This window comes from Diadema setosum, chromosome 1, assembly GCF_964275005.1.
Source record: "Diadema setosum chromosome 1, eeDiaSeto1, whole genome shotgun sequence".
Classification (NCBI taxonomy): Eukaryota; Metazoa; Echinodermata; class Echinoidea; order Diadematoida; family Diadematidae; genus Diadema; species Diadema setosum.
Window position 1 is genome coordinate 46798801 of NC_092685.1, and position 11731 is coordinate 46810531.

General features: G+C 40.2%; 1 protein-coding gene across 1 annotated transcript; it reads right to left on the reverse strand.

Moving 5' to 3' along the window:
• Positions 1-1593: 1593 nt before the first annotated feature.
• On the reverse strand, positions 1594-11185 carry LOC140240404 (WD repeat-containing protein 25-like). Its single transcript, XM_072320208.1, has 7 exons — positions 11106-11185; positions 7513-8444; positions 6423-6553; positions 5524-5694; positions 4540-4680; positions 2659-2868; positions 1594-1782 (listed from the first exon to the last, which is right to left on the reverse strand). Exons 1-7 carry the CDS (start codon positions 11183-11185, stop codon positions 1594-1596), a joined length of 1854 nt encoding a protein of 617 aa, XP_072176309.1.
• Between the last annotated feature and the right edge of the window lie 546 nt (positions 11186-11731).

Consider the following 11731-nt stretch of genomic DNA (forward strand, 5'->3'; position numbering starts at 1 on the left):
GAAGCAAAAGCCTTCGAAGAGCCATGAACAACTCATCACACATTAACTCCATACACGTCCACGGCAGATCCTCAGACGCAATCTCTTTCATTTCGATGGTCAGGATTATTTGATCATTGCTGACTATTGCTCCAAATACCCTTTGTGCCCAAGATGCCACTTAACTGCTCAAGCCAAGCAGTTATAACAAAACACAAGAAATCTTCTCAGAACAGGGAGACAGTACCTGAGAAGATGATAAGCAACAATGGTCCACACTACGACTTTGCAGCATTTGCCAAGGAGTGGGGTTGCGCTCATGTCACTTCATCACCCAACTACTGTACGAGCTGAAATTTTCGCGTACAGATATTTTCGCGAATTGCTACTAGGAGAACATTTTCACGTGTTGTTAATTTCGCGGTTGCGAGGTCTAACTGTGCTTATCTGTTCGCACGTTGTTATTTTCGCGTGTTGTTATTTTCGCGGTTCAAAGGAGATTCGCGAAATTCGCGAAAATAAAACCACCGCGAAAATTTCAGCTCGTACAGTACTTGTGCTCAGATGGCTTTATCGAGCCACCATCCAAACTGTGAAGCATACAATGATGAAGGCTATCTAGGTGAATAGATAGAGCATCAGCATGGCCCTGCTCAGCCTGAAGATAGCCCCTGTGAGCATGACATCCTGAGCTCAGCTGAGCTGCTGAGTGGAAGGAAGGCCATGAGTAACCTGCCTGTAGTCATACGTAGCCAGTGCCCAACAAAGGAACACATCTACTGTGGCTTGCTCAAATGTCAGGAACAGCACAGGTTCTACCATGATCAACATGCTGAGCTAAGACCACTAACACCAGGACAAACGGCTCCTGTACTTGACAAGCAAACTGGCCTGCGACATGGAATCTTGCAACTGTCCTGAAGCAGTGTGAGGAATCTGGACACCACAACAAACGAGTTACGCAGAAACTGCCATCACCTATGCAACATTGAGCCGGTGACACCAGTGATCTGGCAGCAAGTTACCTTTGAAGACAATGTGCACTATCGCAGTATGTTACATACTATTGAAGCAACAAAAACAAACAAAATAACTAACTCTCAAACACTCAGACTACCATCACAACAGGAACAGTGGTCAAACCACCTCACCAGTTTACTTTATAAAATACTCATGAAAGTGGACCAAAAGCACTAATAGGTGGTTTGAGGACTAACATGAATTATAAATTACTCATAGCGACACTAATAACAATACAAAATTGCATTTGTGCTCCATAAGTTAATAATGCCTCAGGCGACACTTTGTAGCACAGGCATAAAAAAAAAGAAAAATCTGTGGCTGCTATACAACACAGATGCCATTGTTTAAATTTTTAAAATAGGAAAATTGAAAAAAAAAATGTAACAAAGGAGACTGCTGCAGTGTTTAAATTGATCTTTGTCAGACCTCATTTTAGAGTGAGCTACAAAAGACACTGGATTTGGTTCTCAGCTACGTTGGTTCACATGCTTAACTCATTGAAGACTACACCATTACCATGTAACTTTTCACACCTGCTGTCTGTCCTACCAGTGACCTGATCATTTACCATCTTGCCTGTCTTGGGCAAACTTAATGCCTTTTGATGGAGACCAGCTCATCTTCTGAGTCGATGATCAGGTCGGACCAATGGGTCCACTGGTAACCAGTCTTCCTCTGGGCACAAGGTTGCCCATTCATCATCTGTAGGTGTCCAAGCTTCCATGCTCCAGTAGTTGAATCCAAAGTCCTCGATGCAGGTATCTGCAGAGACTCAGTCATCTGCAAAGTATGCAATGATGTAATGGCAAGTAATATGATGCTCCTAAACACAAAGTTGCTAGATCAGATTAAGAATAAATATCTGCCTAGTTACACTCAACTTTGAGTACAAAATTGTAAATGAAGGACTAACTTATCAATTACGGTCAATAATTATTTCTTTTTATGAATTGAACATCTACTCAGTATCACAATTTTAGCAGTGAGCCAGAAGTGGGCAATATTATGTGACATAATTTAGACAAAGTTGATTGTGAAAACATGGTAATTTTTTACCATACTTACCAAGTACATCATCAATCACACCATGACCATCAAAACATATCAATGCTCTACTGGACTAGTGGACTGGTAGACGGTAGACTTTATACCACAAAATGTGCACTTGTACTCAACAAAAAACAGTCTTTCTAAATACAATCATCATGCTAGCTCATGGTGTAAGTCTACCCAGTCACAATCACCCTCAAGAAATGAATTCCACTGATACTCATCGCACTCATTCCAAATTTCGGATGCTCCTACACTGAACTAACTTACTGCAATGCTGAACACTGGCGCCGGTCTGGAAAAGCCACTGTCAGCCCAGCAGCTTTTCAGGAATTGCTAAATTTACCAGCAAAACATGACTGGTAAAATAATAAAATCAACATTGTTGGGGCCAGTTCACAAAAAAGTACAGGACCAGTAAATCTAAGGTTTGGACCAGTAGGAAATATGGGTTAGTACGCAGCCCTACATTTTGGCAAACCAAACTTTCTTAAAATCAGTAGGTGCATATCTTTTAACTCTCAATTTTCTGACATCATTCAGAGTTTTATCAGCATATGTGATTATTACCTTAGTTTGCATTTCCCTTCAGCGGCAAACAATCACTCGTCCGCCCCAGGTGCAGCCGGCCACAATGCTGGGCATAACCGGGTGCCAAGCCACATCGGTGCAGGCGCTGCCGTCCTTGCCCAGACCAAGCTCACGGATCAGGGCGGTGGTGGTGTAGTTGTAGAGATAGAGCTTGCCGTCTGCACTGCCGCTGGCCACCATGCTGCCATCTGGTGAGAAGTCACAGCCGATGCTGTATCCCTCAATCTGTAGCAAGGGAGGAAGGGAGATGACATAAGGAAGGGAGATGAAACAAGGAAGGGAACGAGGAAGGGAGAAAAAAATGAGGATGAGAATGAGAGGATATGCGATGAGGTGTGAATGGGAAGGAAGAAGAGAATGACAGAGAGGAAATGAAGAAAAGAGGGGGAAATGAGGAGAAAGGATAGGAGGGGATATGTGGATAAGAAAGGGAATGAGAAGGGAGAAGAAAAGAGCATTTGGAGGGAGAACATGAAGATAGGAAGGAAGGAAGGAATGAGAAAGTGAGATGAAATGAGGACAGGAGGGATAGAATGAGGGAGGGAGAGAGGGAATGAACATGGGATAAGAAATGAGATTGATACGGAGTTTCACTCTGCAGTCAAGAACCAAAAAGTTACCCTGCTGCTCACATTCAATGCAATGTGTCCATAAGCCCATCCTACTCCTAAACATACTTTCTCGCTACCTCTCAAAACATAGCCACAACTGCAACAGGAGCAAGCAGAGGGTCTAACATGAAACCAGTCCAGCCCCCAGGAAGAAGGCCTTTGGAGATCAATTTGAATTTCTAAAACTTGTGCCATTTGACTTATGAATTTTTGCTGGTAGTATGTGGTAACAACAATCACAACATATCAGCAAAGCACCATCCCTCCCCCCCCCCCCAAAAAAAAAAAAACCAACAACAATAACAACAAAACACCAAATGCATGTGTCATACTAATGGCTGATGGGGGAATTGAGCAGTTTCATTGGTCAAAGTGACTAACTGGTCTATTCAGTAGGTGTGATGCCCAGGTCAAGCTCTCTACCTGTCATGAATAATAATCACAATCACAGATCTCAAAGGCCCATGCACTGACACGCTCAGCTTGGCTCTCTAGCTCCTTGCTCATGACTGTTAGTGCTATCAACAGCCTGAGGGTCTTACATATCGTCGCCGGTCACACGAACCGAGGAATCACTCGATTTTGGGTCAAATTTTCGATTTTGAGATTTTCATTCATTTCGATAGTAGATATTCCATACTACATATTCTGAAATTCTCAGTGTGTAATTTCGTGTAATTTTTACGTAGTTATCACTTTTGTAGAAGTATGTAATTCCATTTGTGAAAATTATTTGTTTTCCCCATAAACGCGTGTGTTAAACAATCAGGCGATTCGACGGTTCGGTGACCGCGCGTATGCGCGGTCACCGAATCGACGAATCAGTGCGCATTGACTTGCGTGTATTTTTTGAGATTTAACAGTTCATTGACTGCGCGCACAGTGCGCTTACTATGTAATACATGTGTTGACAATGACAACGCTCAATGTACATGTACATATGGACACACATGGAAAATGACGTTCTTTGCAGACCGAAAATACATGCATGCAGCTCTTTGACGATTTCCCGCTTATTTGTTAACAATACAATTTGATAAAAACTTCACAAGTTAGAGCAAGAATTGAAGTCTGATGTACTACAAAAATAATTGGAAATTATAGACATGAAAGTGTAGCAACCATAAGTCAAAAATGGGTTAACTTCAAACGCGATTTTCTCGAATTGTCATTATTACGCAAACCTGAGGGATTCGTCGGTTCGTGTGACCGGCGACGATATAAAGGTCTCTTAAAACATTAGTTTAACCTATATCATCCCTTTATCACTCCTAAGTAGACTGACCTGATGCCCCTCAAAACGCTGGTACTTGTTGAGTCGGTAAGGCTTCTTGGTGGAGAAGAGAGCCAGGTAGTTGGCGTTGGACTGAGCCATGAAGACGCCCTCTGTTGGATGAACCTTGAAAGATGTGCAGGTGTACTTCTCCTGTAATCAAAAGATAAAGGAATATGCCCAAGCAGAAACTTCAGCAGGGTCAAAACGATTCTTTTTACTTGTGGTTGTACAGCACTGTCCGTCTGTCACTAACTTCATCCTACTACTATTTGCCTATCACAGCATAAACAAACAAAAACACATCAAGGCTGTACAGATGGAAGCCTAATGATAATATTAAGCCATGTGAAGGATACAAGTTTGCAATGCATCTGAATGTTTTTTATACCACTATCACAGTGACACTTATCAATGAATCACAGTGCCCTTTTTGCTATTGTGCAAAGATGAACCTACGCTACTCTTCCATTTATTCATATTCATTCAGTATTTGTATATTACAAGATTTGCAAGCACAAACAAATGGCATGGTCACACTATACAAAACTACTTATAGTTTCACTACTACGTATTTTGCTTCACATAGTTTGGGCAGTGTGACTGCGACCTTCCCGAGAAGTTGCCAGCGAAACTTCTACATGCATCTAGAAAGTTAATCTTACTTCTGTATAGTTTTATGTAGAGTGACTGTGCAGGGTTAAAACTTTGAACAGTCTGTGATGTGATAACAGATCTACCTGTATTCATGTTTGTTTATACACATTGTGCATTTACATTTTTTATATTCAACAAGGGCGTGTGGTTTTCTCCTGTATAGAGCATGCCCGTCAGCGACCAAAACTACAGGCAGTTTCATATCATTGAAAATATGCATAGCATTGTTTGTATAGTGTGACTACATGCTTGAACTTCTGGCAGTTATCAATAAGCAAGCTAGACATGTAATTTCAAATAGTGGATACTATATTTTCATCATTTTGCATGGAGACTCACATGATACAACTGATTGGAGACCAGAGCTCCTGTGTCAGTGTCCCACACCATGATGGTTCTGTCGGCCGAGTCCTGGCTCACTGTGTCACAAGAAGCGACAAACTCCGCCCCCTGGTTTATGAACTCTACAGAGAGAATCTGGCCCAGCTTACCACTGTACTGATGAGCTATCTAAATATGCAATAACAAGAGAGAAGGAAGTAATAGACAACATAAACATTCAAAATCCCTGCTTGCATAAAAGTATGATGTGCTCAGCAATTTTTTTTTTCTGCAGCATCTTTATGTAATTGATGTATAAAAATGATGGCATGAAAATGATGTTATTTTGATCTCATACCATTGGAGGTCATCTCTTCAAATAATCTGATTAACACTGAACTGTTGAACAACATAAGAGAAATCAAGGGAATCATTAAAACTTGGTGTTGGATATGACTTCCTTTTACCAGGAGTTACAATGTACATTGCATTCGCTAGACCTGTACATACATTACAGCATTAGCATACCTGCCAACCCTAAGGCTTAATAAATCTGAACAAACACAGAAAAATTATTTAAAAATCTGAACTTTCATAAATTTTGTATACTTTTATTACCAGATATTTCCAAAATATCAGATCACAATGAAATTAATGCATTTTTTTTTTTCAGTGAAAAATCTGAATATTCAGATTAAAACTGAACAGTTGGCATGCAGATATGCATTAGTCAAAGCACTAGCACTTTAACAATTTTCAATGCATTTTACGCAAGGAATGAAAAAGTCTGAAATGTAAACAAGAAATGCAAGTAATGACTTTCAGTTCTTGTTTACATGATGTACTCGCCGACAGTTGATTTGCAGCACTTAAAAAAAGCTGCAGAAATAGGAAAAAAAAAAGTGCAATTTCTTTACCTTTCCTGTCCTGGTGTCCCAGTTGAAGATGGTTGAGTTGTAAGTTCCACTGATGAACATCTTAGGATCGGCAGGGTTCCACCTCACACAAGTGACATAGGATGAATGGTCAAACACTTGGAAACTCGTGCCTGCAAAAGAGACATACAGAAATACGACTCTCATGCATACACAATATGTGATTACCCATCCATGAAATGTTACCAATGAACAAATTGATTTATAAAACAAAACCTCACACATCATGAAAAAGATGATATTCAAATTTAGTTGTCCTCACATTACTATCATGGAGATCAAAATGATTCTGTAACTACATGGAGGGATTTGCTTCCAGTGTTTGTTTGGTTGCATTTTATTAATGTACCGGTAATTAATTTTGCAAAAAAAAAAAGAGAAAAAAGATAGCTTGTTCATTGTAAAAATAGAAATGCTAACTTGAGTAGCATTCTTTCAGACAAATTTTCAGTTTTCAAACAGATTGGAATTTTGTACAGAGATTAGAATCAGAGCACTAGCATTAGTAGCAACAACGATGTATAAAATCATTAGCATAACTATCACATATTTCTTGCATGCATGCAAATAGAGTGGCCAATCAAAAATAAACATCTTTTTCAGTTGTTTGTAACTATCACATACTTCTTGCATGCATGCAAATAAAGTGGCCAATCAAAAATAAACATCTTTTTCAGTTGTTTGTAACTATCACATATTTCTTGCATGCATGCAAATAAAGTGGCCAATCAAAAATAAACATCTTTTTCAGTTGTCAGTTGTTTGTAACTATCACATATTTCTTGCATGCATGCAAATAAAGTGGCCAATCAAAAATAAACATCTTTTTCAGTTGTCAGTTGTTTGTAACTATCACATATTTCTTGCATGCATGCAAATAAAGTGGCCAATCAAAAATAAACATCTTTTTCAGTTGTCAGTTGTTTGTAACTATCACATATTTCTTGCATGCATGCAAATAAAGTGGCCAATCAAAAATAAACATCTTTTTCAGTTGTATCCTTTACTTAGATGCCACAGCAGTTGTGTATCAAAATGAGATCTCATTTGATTTTTTTTGAGCAAATTTTACCACTTTGTGCATCAGTCAGCCGAGCAGTCTTGTCGAAGCCACAGCTCAAGATCGACCTGCCATCTGTGCTCCACTGCGCATCTTTCACTGCTCCCTGATGACAGTGCAGTGTCTGAACACACTTTTCAGACAAATAGTCCCACAACCTAACAGTCTTGTCCATCGAAGCAGAGAGCATGAGGTGACTGTACTTTGGGATGTTCCACTGAACGCGGGTGACAGGCCCAGTATGGGAGCTGAAACCAAGAAGAACATGCCTTGGAGGTTTGTTGGATATGTTTGCTCTAGCTGCCTGACAGGTGATATGGTCATTGACTTCAAACAGATCACCACTGGCCCTTGCCACTCCGCCTTCTGGGATTCCACTCTCCTGTCCTTCCTTATGCGCTCTGAGTCTCTTAGGAACGTATGGATTCAAATTCATGACCTCTTTCTTTCGTTTCACTGGCCTAGTATGATCTGCTGGAGCATAACCACCAACTGTCCGGTGCTCGGCCTGCTGGCTTCCGCATGTCTGGAACTGAACACTGTGTTCTCTGCTGGCTGCATGAAGATGTTGATTACTGTGACTTGGGTCATGGGTCAAGTGGGAGCTTTGATTGACCAGCAAGTGATGTTGTGATTGGTGCGGCTGCAGATGCCTCTTTGAATCAAAGTTCGTAGGTACAGCTGCCATGTTGTCCCCATGATTTCCTCGCCGATGAAATTTCTCTCTGTGCTTCTGCTTCTTGACACACGTATTACCATAGATATTGCTATTCACTGGATCTGTTGTCTTGGGTGTCTGTAGATGCAGAAATGCTCCATATCCCCTTGAAGAAGAAATCAAGTCAGCATTTGTGGCCTTGGAATGCAGATTTTGATGAGGCTTTTCCCTGACCAGATTCTCTGCTGGCTTTGGTTGTCTTGGGTTCCTCACAATGCCTTTTTGCCTGAAATATAAAATTTAAATTGTTATCATGATAGCACTCTTATAAGATTACAAAGGCATTCATAACATCCAAACACTATTCTGAGTACCGCTAATAATGTGGAATCTGCATTTGCATGCACTGCGGTATTCTTTGCAATATTCCCTTAGACCCCACATAGAAATTCATAAGTTTGTGTGATGTCTGTCACAATGATCACATGATGACAACCTCTATACATTCTCCATATTATAAGCATAACATTTTCTTATACTTTTTCCTTACATCTCCTTGAATTTGGTGTTTTGACCAACATCAGCACTGTCCCTCTTTGACATAATAGCCTTTTGCAACTAACCAAACATTCACTGCACAATTCCGCTACAGATGGTCAGCTGGAGCGAGTACTGGAGCAAGTACTGTAGCAAGATTTTCCAGTGTCCTCAACCCTCGCTGGCTGGTTCATTTCACAATTATAACTTCAGACACATCACCAAGTTCACCATTCACCAATCCATTAACGCCTGCCAGTACATGGCAAACACATCACCATCTATAGGGAATCTCCCTACACCATCATCAAACTATCTCCTTAATGAGAGAAATCACATCACTTGGTCTCAGTCAATCAACAGTAGCATGTTACAACATAATTTATTCAGGATCACATATTTACCTTTTCACTTCGGTGAAAAAAAAAAAGGGGGGGAGGGAGTACCCCAGCTATCAAGTACGATGAGCATGATGAGTAAAGCTCAACTGTTGTCTACAAGTGGCCGAGTGCATCCATTCATCACACACACGCACACACACACACACACACACACACACAGTCCTACTGCATGAACCTTGTCTTACACACACCTGTGTTCCAGTGCAATTTATCTCAAGATTGAGTCAAGAATGATCTTTGCAAAGCCAATTCAGGGCATGAAGGCAGTTAGTGTCTTGGGAGAGTGCAAGGTAGGGGGAATAGGAAGACGGAAGAGAAGTAAATTAATCTAAATCCCATAGACCCCTAGTTGCTAGTGTACTTTCACACCTGTTTGTCAAATGATCTTCAAGCATGCACAAACTCACTCTTAATGTCCAACAGCCTAGAATATTTGCATCTGAGTGAAACAGTTATCGCAGAGCAAACTCGCTGCGATCGACATAATTTGACAAGTGTAAAAGCGTCAAAACAGTGAAAATTCCTTTTTTACTGGCCTTGAATCTCACTCAGATGCAAATATTCAAGGCCATTAGATATTTAGAGTGAGTTTGAGCATGTCTGGAGATCTATATAAATTTGACAAACATGTGCGAAAGTACACTAGCGCCGAAACTTGAATTAAAAGAAAGCAAGGGAGAGATGGATATGTTTGAAAAGAAGAGGAAAGCAAAGAGAACATAATAATTGAAAACAGAAAAGTACTAGGTAGAATATGGTAGAATGAGAGATGAACCAAAACTGGATGAAATCACTGATGAATAGGAAGGAAAGAGAGAATTATCTAGGTTGGAAAGGAAAGAAAAGGATTCGTTAGAAAAACACATAAAAAGATATCGGAGAGGATAGAAAGGAAAGACCCTTGTAGTTGGAGGGAAAAACAACCCATGAAGGAAACAAAGAACAATTAGGGAGAAAGTACAGTTAAATAGGAGATTCAGAAAGTTAAAGAGGAAAACCACAAAGAAATGATTGATAGGAAGGACTAGGAAATTTAGCTATAAGCTTCTACCTGAAAATGAATGAAGAGAAGATGATAGAAAAGAAAGAGAAAGATTAAAGTGGCAGCACACACTCACGCACGCGCTCAACCGCTTTGAAGCTACAACCACTAATGCAAGACTTGGCTGAGGAAAAAAAAAATTCAACAAATTTTTGCTTTTCAATGACACCATAGAAAAGCTGCTGTGTGGCAACATTCAGACCAAATGATTGACCCCGAGTGTATGCGCTGAATGTATTCGTACTGTGCTTGTGAACAGAGCAGTATTTTAAAGGGACTGGGATCAGTACTGGTGGAGGTGGGTATTCATGTTTTGAACATTCCTAAGTGAGATAATGAGAAACCTCTTATGAAATATGAAAGAGCATGTACAACATGTAATTTTAAGAAGGAACCAGTGTTTATTTGATGAAAATTGCTTTTCAAGTTGCTGAGATATCCAAAAAAGTGATAATAATAAAGGTGACAGGCCACGCCTTTTATTAGGATCTCTTTGTTTCACCCTGTTTTTGGATATCTCAGCCATTCCAAAACCGATTTTCATCAAATAAACTTTTGATACCCCTTAGTCACAGAGCATGCAATTCTCGACATAGTAGAGTGGTTTCTGAATATCTCGCAAAATGTTAAATGCTAGAGAAAATCCTCACCTCGCTCAACCAGAACTGTACACACCCTTTTAAGCAGTTGTTAAGTGATCAAGATTTTCCAACGATTTTCTGACACTTGTAAGTTGTAGTTACTAAAACATTTAAACTTGACTTCTAACGTTATACGACTTTTGCCATGGAGACCCAGGCCGGCCGCATGTAGGATGTAGAATCTATTTATTGTGCATGTTTGGAGATCATTTCATGATGATTTGACAAACAGGTGCAAAAGTACACTAGCGCCCTACAGGCTGTATATTTAACGTCGTTAGTTCTGAACTAAATTCTCAGAGCCAAAATCCCAAGGTTTAGCCTACCCATCGCGATGCTGTTCTCCATCAACGTGTTCATCCTCTCCTCCTGAATCTGAGCTGGCGTATCTTTGAATGGCATCCATCATTGACTCCACTGAAATTTCATCAATTAATTACTAGAATCACAAAAGGAGAGTTTTTGTTAACAATATCACAGCTGATTGTAGTATCGCATCTGATCATGAATCTGCCAGCGCCAGCTGCAGCAGTGCAAGTCCTCCTTTCGCTGGCGACTGGCGGCGGAGCGCGGCGGCGGCGATTCGCAGACGTCGATACGGTTCACGCTGGTTACCAGTGGTTCAGTAGCGCAGCATGTACAGTGTAGGCCTACAGTTGTTTTGTTGTTTTTGTATGATAGGCGCGTCCAACCAACATAACTAGTCTGTATTCCATACATGAAATACTTCTTGCATATCTTTCCATGCGCAGGATATTAATTATTAACACCAGTTTAACTGATATGTTGCAATAGTAGTTCATCCTCCTTCTCCAACATATTATCAATAAAAACTAAATAGTCCATCCATCTCGATTTATTCATTATTCTGGATATAAAATGAGTTCTTGATAAATTGTTTGACCAGAAGTACGATTTTACCAAAGACTAGAGTATATTAGCCTGCATTCCA

Bases quoted from the DNA above. Each gene is read 5' to 3' on its own strand.
- LOC140240404 (XM_072320208.1), bottom strand. From the start codon at position 11,185: ATGGATGCCATTCAAAGATACGCCAGCTCAGATTCAGGAGGAGAGGAT. The intron at 4,681-5,523 runs GTGAGTCTCCAT...TTTTGATTACAG, and splicing joins TCTCCAATCAGTTGTATCAT to GAGAAGTACACCTGCACATC. The intron at 2,869-4,539 runs GTCAGTCTACTT...CCCTTGCTACAG, and splicing joins AGCGTTTTGAGGGGCATCAG to ATTGAGGGATACAGCATCGG.